Source organism: Choristoneura fumiferana, chromosome 12 (genome assembly GCF_025370935.1).
Source record: "Choristoneura fumiferana chromosome 12, NRCan_CFum_1, whole genome shotgun sequence".
In the NCBI taxonomy this organism is placed as follows: domain Eukaryota; kingdom Metazoa; phylum Arthropoda; class Insecta; order Lepidoptera; family Tortricidae; genus Choristoneura; species Choristoneura fumiferana.
Window position 1 is genome coordinate 14,754,885 of NC_133483.1, and position 14,441 is coordinate 14,769,325.

The 14,441-nt window shown below is 38.3% G+C and overlaps 1 protein-coding gene across 1 annotated transcript; it reads right to left on the minus strand.

Annotated features, from left to right (window-relative positions):
- Positions 1-1,585: 1,585 nt before the first annotated feature.
- On the minus strand, positions 1,586-13,310 carry LOC141433442 (uncharacterized). The gene is made up of 4 exons (XM_074095483.1): positions 13,184-13,310; positions 11,822-13,012; positions 3,713-3,812; positions 1,586-2,551 (listed from the first exon to the last, which is right to left on the minus strand). Exons 1-4 carry the CDS (start codon positions 13,190-13,192, stop codon positions 2,439-2,441), a joined length of 1,413 nt encoding a protein of 470 aa, XP_073951584.1. The 5' UTR covers positions 13,193-13,310; the 3' UTR covers positions 1,586-2,438.
- Positions 13,311-14,441: the final 1,131 nt, after the last annotated feature.

The following is a 14,441-nucleotide window of genomic DNA, read 5'->3' on the forward strand; positions in this document are numbered from 1 at the left end:
AACGTTTAAAAAACATGGAATGCTGAAATCAAAATTGATTGGAGATCTCATTTTGTTGTGTGAGTTGGACGAAACAAGACTACCTAGCCACGACCTTCATGGCACATGCCTATCCACGAAAATAATTTGTTTGAACCCTTGGACACTAAAACCTTGGGTTTAACGTCGGGGCGAGCGTTTTTTCTGTTCACTGCGTGGTCGCGACGCTTGCCGCACTGGTTAACTGGTATTATGTATATGCGATGAATAGAGCAAACGCTCGCACGCCGGTAATACCGTGACAGAGCAAACCAAATGTGGTGTCATCATCATCACATCAGCCGAAAGACGTCCACTGCTGGACATAGGCCTCCCCGAGGCTCTCCACTCAGACCGGGAATGTGGTGTGGTAGCGCGATAACGCGAAAGCGCGAAAATCTTGCCGTCGCTTTATGTTTTTGAAATAATCATGTATGTAAGGAAGAATATATGTGATTTTTCCCACTAACCAAAGGCTACTAGAAACACAGGGCAGCTTAAAGTTCCATCTTAAAGACCGGCTAAAATCAAAAAGTCGTTTCTGGGAAATTGCATACGTTTTTATAATAAAATTCCAAAAAATATTGTCAAGAAGACATTAATATCTAAGGCGTATTATAAAGTTAATGATTATATCATGGACAGGGATATTTGGAAATAATTTCGATCCGCATTAGCGATCCCTTCAAATAGCGAACCAACCTACTGTGTTAAAAATAAAGATGTGTTAAATACTTGTGATGTATAGATATCATTTAATAATATTGTAAATCTGTTTAAAAAAATATACCTCGTTGAGTTTCTTGCCAGTTTCTTCTCAACAGAGGTTTTTCCGAACCGGTGGTACATTTTTTTTGACATTCATAATAAGTGCTTGTTCTAGCCTAAATTGAGTAAAGATATTTTGACTTTGACTTTGACTGTCGTTACTTTACGATCCAAAGCAAGGAGCCACATACCTAGCGTGGTTTTTACAAAGTTGCATATATTTTATACCTTAGGCTGCTATTTACTTTTAAACTACTAATAATTCTCAAGCAAACTTAGCCGTTATAGTTTTCCTTGAAAGTTTGATATACTTACCACGATCCTGAATTTTTTCAAAATTTTCCACCCACCGGTTTAGATTTTAGAGAGTTTGACGCTCGATTTGTAAACAGTTTGTCCAAAAATATGCAAAAATATGGAAATGTAACGCTTAATAAATACTTTCAACGAAAATTGGTTTCTACATGATTGGAGTTATTGTCGAAAAACTGCGCTTCTCAACAAAAGGACGTAAGTGCCGTGAAGATGCGCTCTTTTTCTGGTAATAGATTTCAAGACTGTAGTAAGTGTTTTAATTGTGATATAACGCACATAATATTACTTGATTTTTTTCGTAATGCCTACGGAACCCTATCTTGGGCGTGCCCGACACGCTCTTGGCCGGTTTTTCTTAGAACAGGTGCACATTGCCTTACATTGCTTTTGTCCTTTATTAGGTAGTGAGTGTGTCAAAACGGCTGTAGGTAGGTACGAGTACATACGATGGGCACTGAAGCTAATAAGATAATGAGGCGGGATATCGCGTATGAATTCGCCACTAGAGGCGCTAGTGTAGCGTGAGGTCTCCGAAATGTCAAATCTCATAGTTTTTGGATGAGCTACGCGGGTTTATCTACAATTAGAATAACTTTGTGAATATTTTGCAATATCTGAAATTAATTATGGCAAATATGCGTTCCGGGGCAATGAATGTCTGTGTTTTGAGACAGTTTTGTCTTTTGGAAACCTTTGTCCTCCCTTTTTTCCGAACAAAACGGGGACTATGCAACACTGTGGCATGCTCGATAATTTTATGGTACGGTTTTAAGGTGTATTAAATATGATTTTATTAAAACTTTGTTTTCGCGCCCGTAATAACAGACTTTGAAAGCCATACTTAAAAACCTCACGCAACAGTGCGCCATCTAGTGAGACAAAAAAAGATAGCCCTCATTGAGAGAGCACGATAAATATAAACTTTTCTGATAAAATACGATGGAAACCATTATGCATTACTTTTTACGTAGGCTAAGCATGCACCTACTACGGCAACCTTTTGAGTCGGAAGACTCATTGAGAGAGCACGATAAATATAAACTTTTCTGATAAAATACGATGGAAACCATTATGCATTACTTTTTACGTAGGGTAAGCATGCACCTACTACGGCTTGCCATCAATAAATAGTACTTGCATAAATAAAGTTTGGAACTAAAGAGCCGCAGCTTCGCATCCAAAGAGCCGCATGTGGCTCGCGAGCCGCAGGTTGCCGACCCCTGAACTACGGCACGGAAAGTGTGAAAATACATATTGAGATCCAGGCGTTCAATGTTCCAGAGGGCATGCTTTAGCTCCAAAGTTTCTCACGCTACCGCTTTCCGTGTGGCCACAGCTTAATGCTGCCCGTCGCGGCTGTTATGCACGTTGGCGTGGAAACCGGTCTCCCAGTCGGCGACATAGTCCACGGTGCGGACAGACCCGTCCGGCTCCACCAGCGAGTACTGACCTGGATACAGAGATAGTTATTGACTGGATCGATGGGGCTGGGTTACGAAACTGACTTATTAGACGATAAGTGTAGGCGTGTGTTCACATATTATGCCTACACAAGAACACATTTAAGATACATTGTCTTGGTAGCATATTCTGCAGCAGAGTTGTTTACACTAGATACGACAACAAGTCTATAACAAATACAGATTGCGAAATATGTAGTTTGGAGGGCTGTAAACGCCATACTCTACCTACCTATATCGAAGAAATACTGTAAAGAAAAATTTTCGGCCTCCTATAGGTAATACCCACGGTAATACCTAATAATATTGACTGGCGGGACGTAGCGTAGCGAGCATTTTCTCTGTTCATCGCGCATCTAAGATGAATAGAGAAATCGCGCGTAGTCGTGGCGTTCGGTAGTACTATTAGTTATTCTGTGGTCGTGGTTGGGCCGTTGTCACGCACGGGCTCACAGGTAACATAGCCAGCCACCGTGCTTTGGACAGCCCTATTCTAAAATCTATACTGGCGAAAGTAAAGTAGCCCCCAATGGCCTTCTGCGTACAAGTGGACATGATCACTGCTCACAGCGCGTACCGTTGTTTCCCCTTTCATTCTCAGCAGGTAGTAGGACCTTATGCAAGGTCCGCTCGGATTGCTACCACCATCTTGCTCGCTAATCCTGCCGTGAAGCAGCAGTGCTTGCACTGTTGTGTTTCGGCGTGGAGAGTAAGACAGCCGGTGAAATTAGGCCTGGCACTTGCAGGTTTATCCCATCTCGCATAGGCAATCTAGGTTGGCAACGCATCTGAAATACCCCTGGTGTTGCAGATGTTTATGGGCGGTGGTGATCTCTTACCATCAGGAGACCCAATTGCTCGTTTGCCATGGTTAAGTATAAATAAAACTCCAAATGAATAGATCATTAGTTACCTAAGTCGTATGGTTAAGTATAAATAAAACTCCAAATGAATAAATTAGTTACCTAAGTCGTAGGCAAGTAAAATAAAATCCGGTACCTACTATTATAGGTTACGATGTAACCGTTACGTTAAGCACCTGTAAGCACCTAAAATAAATCCGGTCCTAAAATCAAGGAGAAACGACTCAATAGGTACGTGAGCTTGGAGTCATGCTCTGCTGCTGTAGGCATGCTGGTGACACTACATACCTTTGACGACCTCGCCGTCGCGCTGCTCCTTCTGATGCTTGATGTCGCCGGTGTGAGGGTCGTTCACGGCGTACTCGTATGCGTAACGCGGATGTGCGTCCTGACAAAAAGAGATATTGTTTAAGTGATAGAGGCCCTTATGCGTACTGATAGCCCAGCCCGGACCTTGATTTTTTTAGGACCTTGATTGCAATACCACGTATTGTGTGAACCTACCGTACACCTATGTATGTAACATACGCAATTCACCTATTTAAGGTAATGTATCTATGTAAACTCTGTATTTCTTTTTTTGTCCAACAGTGGACGTCCTACGGCTGATATGATGATTATGAAACTCTTTATTGTATAAAAACAAAGAAACGAACACAGTTGATAAACGTTGAGATACGAGTACCTACGTACAAAGGCGAACTTTTACTTACAGGATGGAAACGATAAACAAGTGATCTCGTTGAGTATTTCTAAAATATACAAGATATCAAAAAACTGATTACTGATCCTGAAGTGCTTCACGAGCTCTATCAAACGGTATGAATAATACCACATGGCACATCATTTGATAATACCATAGCAAATATAAAGCCTTAAAACCAATGTTTTCCAACGAATAATTTTAGATAAGAATGCAATTTACGAGTTCATTATAAGAGTTTATTATTTAATTAAATTATTCATAAAATAGTATTTCTGTGGCTGTACTAAATGTACGGAAGCTCGAAACATTGAATCACATAGGATAGATCCAGTTTATTCCGTAACATTATTGATTTGACGATCCTTTTGTGAATTTCTTGTAATTAACTGACATGTGTTTAGTTTAGGTATAATGTATTTTTCAAAAGGTAATAAATAAATCTAATCTAATCTAATCTAATCTCATAGAGCTCATGAAGCACTTTCAAGATCAGTAAAAAGTTTTTAGATATCTTGTAATGTCGATAAGCTAAAGGCCACTAGAAACACAGGGAAGCTTAAGGTTCCATCTTACAGACTGGCTAAAACCAAAAAGTCGTTTCTGGGAAATTGCATACGTTTTTATAACAAAACTCCAAAAAATGTTACCAATGAAACGGATACAAAATTCAGATCTATTGTCAAGAAGACATTAATATCTAAGGCGTATTATAAAGTTGATGATTCTAATCATGGACAGGGGTATTCGGAAATAATTCCGATCCGCATAATTGGCGATCCGTTACTTCAAATAGCGAATCTACTGTGTTAAAAATAAAGTTGTTTTAAATACATGTGATGTATGGATATAATTTAATAATATTGTAAATCTGTTTTAAAAAAAATATACCTCGTTGAGTTTCTTGCCGGATTCTTCTCAACAGAGGTTTTTCCGAACCGGTGTTCGATTTTTTTTTGACATTCATGCTTGTTATAGCCTAAATTGAATTCATAATGATATTTTGGCTTTGACTTTGACTTGTATAGTTTAGAAATAATCGAGTGAGATCACTTATCGTTTCCATTCTACCCGGTATTTTTAAAGAATCTCTCTCTACCAGTCAAACTGTGAATTGATGATAGGAGCAGCAGTCGATAATCCATGGCTTGACCAATAATGCAGTGTAAACAAGAGCGTGTCGGACACGCCCAAAATAGGGTTCCGTAGCCATTACGAAAAAATTAAGTAATATTTTTCTAAGGATTTCGTATTTTATACGGAATCTTCCAAGTGTAGGTATCGTTTGTACCTTAGGCTGCTATTTACTCTTAAACTACTTATAATTCTCAAGCAAACTTAGCCGTTATAATTTTCTTTGTAAGTTTGATCGAGCATCCCCCCCCCCTCTAAAATATAAACCGGTGATTGGAAAAATTTGAAAAAATTCAGGATGATAGTAAGTATATCAAACTTGCAAGGAAAACTATAACGGTTAAGTTTTCTTGCGAATTATTAGTAAGTAGTGTAAGAGTAAATAGCAGCCTAAGGTATAAAATTTACCTAAACTTGGAATATTTCGTACAAAATACGAAATCCTTAGAAAAATATTACTTAATTTTTTCATATTGACACGCTCTTGTTTTTACTATGCTACCAAATGTTAGACTCATAGCATATAGCAATGCATGGTGAACGGTTGTGTTGATGAGCTCTGGTTGAGTTCGAAACGCGTCAGTGTAGTGTGGTGGTGATGATGGTGTGGTGGTGGTGGTTTGTGTGATTTGTGTGTGTTCTTACAGCGTGGAAGTGGAGGAACTGCATGAACACACATTGGAGTATATCTCAAAAAGTTGTCCCGTCATGAAATTGACAAGATATCAGTTTCAGGACGAGATCATAAAACATAAACTAGGTACATAAAACATCTAAAATTTATTTACGTCAGGAAAACGTCACGAAATCTTGTGAGGAAAAAATCGTGATTTTGTAATTACATCAAAACTGTTAAATTGAAAAATGGTAAATTTTTTGAGAAATAGTCATTTATTTCATCTTTATTATTCTTCAAGCTGTCATAAGGTCGCGGGTGAGCAAAGCAATTGTTTCAGTTTATTGATGAGGACCTCGACAAAGAAACGCCTGATTCAATAAATTATATTCGACTTTTTGTTTATTTTGGTAGGTACCTGCATACCTGTCGAATGGCCTATAAGTGTCGGGAAGTGGACTAAAGCTAAGGACCATTATTCGATTAGCGCAATCTAACTGGTAATGCCGTGGGAATGTCAGTAAAGTTCAACCAAGTAATCGCAAGCCATTTGTTAAGACTCGTTATTTTGAAAAGAAATAGCATTCCTTTCATCATCCATTTATCTGCCTCATCGAAAAATTACTAATGAACCAGCTTAGATTTTTTATAGTTACACTATTTTTCAAAAATAATTCCACTTCGATATAACCAATCAGTCCATATTAGCAAAAAACAAAATAAGTATTCTGTCCATCTACATATTCGTAGATGGTTACACTCGGTTGTTACAAAACCAATTTTTTTTGGGCCTTACTGTAGCATCTTGACAATGCAAAATTTTGTCTATTAATTGGTGCAATTAGAATAGCAAAGCACTTCTTTCTTCTAACAGCTTTTGGCTATTATCGCTTTTGTAGCCGGTGCACTCTGAATTTTATGACCTGAGCCCAATTGCATAACAAAGTACAAGTACCTAAATAGGAAGTAAGTATTAGCGATTTTGTATTGAAATTTCTAACACTATTAGCTTGTACTCTTACTTTGTTATATAATTGGGCCCTAATCTAACTATACGTCCACTCTATCGGCCCGGCTACGATAACATGCGGTCAGCTGAGTGGTGAGGGTTTTTTTATTATGAGAGGGAGGCAAACGAGCATGCGGGTGATCTGATGGAAAATTATTCTGTTTGTTCTCTGTTCATTGCGTGTGCTCCCAAGTATAAGCCAAGGTACAGCTAGCGTCTCGGCTCCGCTATGAACAGAGAAAGAAAACGCTCGCAGTGCGGTCGCAGCCGTGAGCAATGGTTTAAGTTTGTCTTGCATCAAATACCTAGGTTTAAAAGGAAAAAATATACGTCAACTGGACATTGCCAAAGGCTATTTTAGTGTGTTTGTTAAAAGTAGTGTACCTACCACATACAAAGTAAACATACTTTAGGAAAAATGTAACTCGATTTTGTCTGCATTTCGAAAACTAATCGGATTAAATTGCCGTTCTTCGTACAGATAAAATGAATTAGCACAGTTTAGGCTTTATGCTATGTTAAATCATAACAGGTAGGTACTTAGTTAATCAACGAATACGGTTAAAAGTTTGAGCAATTGATTGATAGGCAACTAATTAAATAACAAACACCTTACTAACCTCTCTATAAACATAAATAACATAATTTCTCCTAGGACTTGAGTTGAACACTGAATTGTTAAGCAAATAATGTGAGTCATAAAATATTTCGGTAAGTACTTGCGTTACTTAAAAAAATTGTTAACAAAAGATGAAACCGACTACAAAAACCTTGAAAATAATTTTCTACTAGGTACATAGTTTGAAGTCGGTGCCAGCAGGAGTGATTGAAGCCCAATACCGGGTGTGGCCTGTAATATAAGCAAATAATTAAAACATAGATCATTCTCCTCAAACCGAACAACATTAGTTCAGCGACTTTTAAAAATAATTAGTTTTTAATTTATATTACACTTTTAAGTTTATTCGAAGAAGCAATGTAAAGCAAAATGCTTGATGTTTGTAGCGTGGCAGGCGACGTCAGTTGTGTATTTAATTTGTATGAAAAAAGGAAAATTCACAGACTCCATTATTTTTAAAAGTCGTTGTTCAGCTTGACGAGGACGATCTATGTTTTTATTTTTTGCTCGTATTACAGGCCACACCCGGTATATAGTATGTAGGTGAGGTAGATGACTATACTCGTAGGTCCACTCCTGCTAGCTCGTGCTGAGACACCGACTTCAAACTAGTAAAAAGCTATGTTCAAGGTTTTTGTAGTCGGTTCCATTAAAAAAAAAATAGGAATCGATTCTACTTTTTTGATATTTTTTTTTATTTCAAATTTTTTACTGATTTGTAGCCAAAGTGCATCTTTCGGCGATTCCATTTAGCCCAAACACGGCATAGTTACATTGCAGCATTGTTTTATAAGAGAGTTCCGATGCCTACGGTATTTTTCATCAGGCCCAGTTCACTAAATGATAGGTACTTTCTGAATGTAAATACTTGACTTCATGTTAAAAATGCCAAAATCGCTATACGTGTGCTCATAAAATTTGAGGGTTGCCCTAGATTTCGCTAGGATCTCATCATCAGATCCTGATTTGGTGACAATGGGACCACCTCGGAAGTATGTTCTTTAGAACAAAAAAAAATTTTTGAAAATCGGCCCACAATTTTCAGAGTTAACAAACATCCAAAAAAACAGGTACAGACGAATTGAGAATCTCTTCCTTTTTTGAAGTCGGTTGAAAATAGAAGTATTTTAAGTCGCCGTATACAAATATTTTGTCAGACCAATCGGGTTTTTGCGCCATGAAAACGGTTAAAAAAAGCCGAAATACAGAGTTGACCATTCTATAAACTGAAAATTAAAATAGGCCCTCATGGGTAGGGTTGGCTGCATCCGCAATCAGAGGATTGTACCTAAATGGACAGTTTAGTGTTGCGTGTGACTATGGGTGGTGGTGTTCTACACACTTAACTTGAAGTGATCCACTGCACCTGCTCAGTTGCAAAACAGTAGTAAAATTTATTAACAACCCTGGTTTCGAGACTTTACAGACAAAACGATCAACAATAGTATTTAAATATTATAAATGCCCATTGGTCAACTTCGTGCGTTTTCCATCCACTGTTAATCGCGGCGTCCAACGGGCGCATAGCTGCACCATATCCAAATGTGTACAATTTCTCGTACTTTTATTCTTCGGTTATCCAATGCAATGTCATCGCTTTTGGTGATCATCTCTGGTGTGGTAAACTGAACTGGGCGTTCGGGTCGGTCGAAAATCCGCAAACAACTTAGTTACTTATGAATGATTTTAATCGATGTAGCAGAGTCCCCGTTTATTTGTTTGCAAATATTTTTTTATAGCTGTAAAAAAACTAGCATATGAACTGGCTGAAAGTAAACATATTTCCTCCGAAAAGGTACAAACTAAGATTTTTACCAGACTTATCACTTCACCCAGGTATTTAAAAAAAAGTATTCTCCCGCCTTCAGTCACTTTTAACCACACATTTTTATTTAGAACTTAATATGGGCGGTGCGGTATACATAGTACAAATTTAATCTACTAAGCCAAACTACTACTACTATGACATTGATCCGTATAGTTGCTTGCGCAAGTAGTTCTACCGATTGAACTGGCCCGTCGCATCATAAACACGTCGCATAAGATAATTATCAAATATCTTATTAGATGTTTTTGACACTTGGACATGGTCATGAAATAGATATCAAACCACTGAGGCTTGCTAATGAGGTGCTAGTAAGTTTTCGTAAGTTGACATGCAACTTACAAAAAGCGAAATTGTGTACGAGTATGGTACGAGTACCTAAGTACAAAAGAAACCGGCCAAAATGATGCTTTGGTACAATTATGGTCTGGTGACCACATGTTTTCCAATGTTCCAATGTATGATCGTAACAAAAACTAATGATTTTGACAAATTAACAATCCATTTAGGTTTAAAAAAACGAACGCTAGACGGTATATAGCTGTCGAAATATGCAAACTTCAAATTTAGTCATACTATTTTTAATAATTTAGTTGATGCATTATACTGTCCAGAATTCAACTGAGCTTAATACACTAATTTTGATTCACGTTTTAATTTTCACCTGTAAATATTGAAAAAATATTTTGATCGTCTATATTCCCAATCAGTGCGCATATTCTTGGAAATTATAATAATTGCACCCATCACCGACCTACTCACAGTTAAAACATTGAAAAACTCCAAACTCAAGTCGTAACCGTAACTGCTGCAATGTTTCATGCATTTTATCGTTGCAATTTGCAGTACTTTTATGCACTTAACCAAACTTGTGATGCGACGCTCCAAACGATGATGAAACAACGATAAACGGGGGTATTTACCCACGTGTAACTCCGGCTTTATGCGTCATGCGTTTAAATTGTTTTAAGGAACGACTCTCATTTCAAAAGAACGACTTTCATTTTGAAGTAGGCAAAGCAATAAATGAAAGTTTTTAAGGTAAATTTCATTTTCAATTCGAATTTGCAAAAATAATTGTTGGTCGGTGGAGTGAAAGAAGCAGAGTTTAAATTACATTAGTCTTCCAAAGTATCCTACTTTATTTGTATGAAAAGTTTGTGTGTTGTCACCATAAATCTTTGATTTGTGGTAAAAATGACTGGCGAAAATTTTGTCGAAGTGCTTGAATGTCTAAATTGGGAAAGTAAAACCAAGTTACCAATGTAACGACGCTACATCACAACAAAGATTGATTTTATTGTTATAGAATTGAAATGTGAAGGTAACACTATCGAAATGCAAGTGAACAAAAGGAGATACATTTCAACAATGGTAACAGATATTATTGAACTGAAGATTAATGCATACCTACGGTGCATTGTGTGCTAATTTGAACTTGAAATTAGGGATACATTGACATAAATAAGTGACTTTGAAAGCCGTAAGTAGGAATGATAATGATTCATTTAAAATTTAACACGATTTGATAATAATTGTACTCTGTTCTCCAATTGGTCAAATCGTGAGTAAGCAATTTTGTAGCGACACTTCCACTATTTCAACAATTCGCTCATCTGGGTTAACAGAGCAGTTCTTGTATGGTTATGACTTATGATAATTCTTCTCCGCAACGGATGTTAATTATGTGGAACAAAAATTTTGGTAGATTAAATTTAAAGTCAGTGATTCAATATTACACAATTTCTGCTACCGTTAGATACTAAGTATGTGACTAAGGTAAGTAATTGGTCAAGATCTTTGCGCCGCAAAACTCGTCCTGGAGCCTATTTGAAACGCCTATCAAATGTTGTTACGTTATCGATTAATCACTGGGATATTAAGTAATATTGTGTGCCGTAATGTCCCAGGATGCACTAATTTAATGCAATTTATCTGCAGCACATGATATGTAGTAGTGGGCGTTAGAGATAAGAAAAAACGCAACTGAAAATTTTGTACCGCGAGTAGCGAGGATACTTTCACGTACTGTGCTGTTTGATATCAATTAAAATAAGATAATGTATTGAATCAGGCGTTACATTGCGGAGGTTGCGGTGGTTTTAGTTCATTTAGTTTAATTAAAATTAGTTTTTATAGTAATTGGGTATCCCTACAACCACGAGATGTTACTAAAAATATTCATTATTTGACGTCTGCGTCTGCGTACCTTATTCTTCTTACAACTGCTACATATGCCCTTGGGTATTTTATCACTATTTAAATTAGTTTTGTTGCAGAGTCGCAACGCAGCTTGCAAATTAATAAAATTATCAACTAAGTATCGATTGGGTATGAGACCATAATTAATTCTACAATAATCTGTAAGTAAACTAGGTAAATTAGCGTAGGTATGTTGGCAGGATTTACACGGAACGACTAAATTTTGAAAATTAATAATAGGTATTATTGTCAAGCATGATGATTATTATTATTATAATGTGTGACTCACATAATTTTCCAGAAACTCGGTGTGCGCATTCTTAACATGCGCAATTCTCGCTGGTGCGGCAACGGCGACGTTGTGCGTGACAGCCACAGGCGCGACGGCATACTGTAGGGTGCTGGCTCCCGAGTGATGGGCAATAGACGAAGTGGAGTACGCCACGGACTGTCCCGAGTGCTGGGCGACGGCTGGGGCAGCGTACTGCGTTACGGCAGGTGCCGCATACTGCGCCACTGAACCGGCATACTGGGCGACTGTGGGTGCGGTGTATTGTGCTACTGCTGGCGCGGACACATGGCTGACTGATGCTGTTTGATACTGAGCTACCGCTGGCGCTCTGTACTGCGGAGCTACTTGCGCCACAGGCGTCAGTCCAGATATTGGCCCGATTTGACTATACTGGGCCCCAGCAGACTGTGCTGTCACTGCGGTGTAGCGCGAAGGTTCAAAGAGCTGGGGACTTTGCTGTCTCAAATTAGGCGAAGTCGCATATCCAGCGGAAGGTGCAGCGTACACTTGGGAGACGACAGGGCCAGCTTGTTCAGAGCTATAGGAAGTCAAAGATGCTCTCGATGCAGATCCCGTGGCGTAAGAAGCTTGTTGCGACAGTAAGTTCTGGACCACATAATCATTTTTCGGGGCTGCTAATGAAAACCTCGCAATAAGCGGGGCCGCTGTTACTTTAGCTATGATTGGCGCCTGAGCATACGTTGCGACAGGAGTCACTGTTCTTCCTGATGATGCTGCTGAAGATAAGCCGGCTGAAGTAGCATATCCATGAACTTCTCTCTGGGCGGAATACGACTGTTGCGGAGCTGTGTTGCCGTGTGACACTAGTGACGAGGTTTGGTACGCCGGTGCGAGCTGGTGGATGTTGGGTACAGCCACTTGATAAGCTGCTCCCGATTGATAGCTTGCTCCTGATTGATACGCAGTTCCAGCCTGGTAGCCGTTTGAAGCAGACACTTGGTAAGCAGGAGCTGAGACTATTTGTTGCGAGACGTAAGGAGCCGCAGCCGTCTTCACTCCACTCGTTGTCAGCTGCACAACAGGTGGCAAGTACGAGTATCCTGGACCCGCACCTCCGTGCCCATTGTCACAGTTAGGCGCAGATTGTAACTGGTTTAGATGATAATTTAAGTCCGGATCATGATAAGCACATACACTCTTAAGAGTTAATGCAATCACCACCAGTATCTGAAACAAAAATAAAAAATATCCGTGTTTAAATAATATTCGGTTCAAGACTGTCAAGTTATCTTACATAGATTATTATTGGTAAGTCAACGTTAGGTCACGGAATCGTTTATTTCTAATGGGTATAAGGTGCAATTTTATATTATTTGCTATCATCTGATATCAGCTTACCGTTTTCATTTTCGAAAATAAAATGTTTAGATCTTAGAGTGAATTTTCCTTAAAACTATATCATACAAATTTTTGTCCCTTATCTGCGCCGAAATTATTAAATGTAGTATCCAAACTTGAGCGTGAACCGAAATGAGAGCAAAGTAAGCCCGCTAAGACTTATATAGCAATCTCATATGTGTAAGAACGGGTCACACTTTTTCACGTTCGCCGCAGCGCCGGTGGGCGCGGCTGCGTGTGCGCCGGCGACCTAGCACAGCGCGGCTCTGCGGTCGCTAAATGATCTAACAGGGGTCACAGTTCAACATTACCCTTTAATATTTTTTAAAAATTAGCATGATTTATTATTATGAGAGCGTGAGGTTGCCATTTGTCTCTGGGAATAATAACGGTGTATACACCATATCTTCAATTAAGGAAACTATGGGTCAGTTTACTAACGTCGTTGAGTTCGTCGTTGTTGTATCGTCATTGTGTTCCTAATTTTATTTTTGTTACCTAACAATATGATTATTTCTGAGGAATCAAATAAAAATATGAGGAGCAAATTAGCAGAGCATTAGAGATTATGAGGAGCAGTGAAATTATTATTTAACTACTCGTTCATTAATTATTCCTTAATATTAATCCAAAATTATAGCGATACTGTAGTAGCTTTCAAATACTAAATAAAGCAGCTTCAATCGGTTTTATGTTAAAATAATAAAAAAAAAACTAAATGAGGAACACTTCGGTGGGGGAAGAGGGACAAAGGATTGGCAATTTGCATTTTTAGATTCAGCGGGCTCTAAGTACTAAAAAGTTAAATTGACCTCTAGAACTTTACTGTTTAAAATCCTGGTCTAAATATTAGACCAATATTAATTGACAATTTGATTCTATCTCTTTCAATTTGCGTAACAAACCTTCAATCAAAAGGATATGTGTACAATCAAGCTTATAAATATAATATGTACGTTACTAAGACGCAAAAACCTCTATATTTAGTTCTTTATGCCACTAACCATAAGGTTGATACACTATACATATATTTGACGCAATGGTGGTAAGTATACGGTTGTAGATAAGCTCTCTACTACGTATATGCGGTGCTTTTGTATCACGATGAACGCACGCCATAAGCGTGGTCAATTCGTGCCTGCTAGGTCGTAAAACTTCACCCTGTGTCTGCATTGACACGTAGAGCTTTGCATATCCTTCGCCGGTTTAGAGCATTCGGATTGTAATAAGCATAATGATTACATTTATCACGAATAGG

Excerpts from the sequence above, each read along its gene's own strand:
- LOC141433442 (XM_074095483.1), bottom strand. Across the intron at positions 3,813-11,821 it reads CCGAGTTTCTGGAAAATTAT|GACGCACATCCGCGTTACGC; the intron begins GTGAGTCACACA and ends TCTTTTTGTCAG. Across the intron at positions 2,552-3,712 it reads CGACGGCGAGGTCGTCAAAG|GTCAGTACTCGCTGGTGGAG; the intron begins GTATGTAGTGTC and ends CTCTGTATCCAG.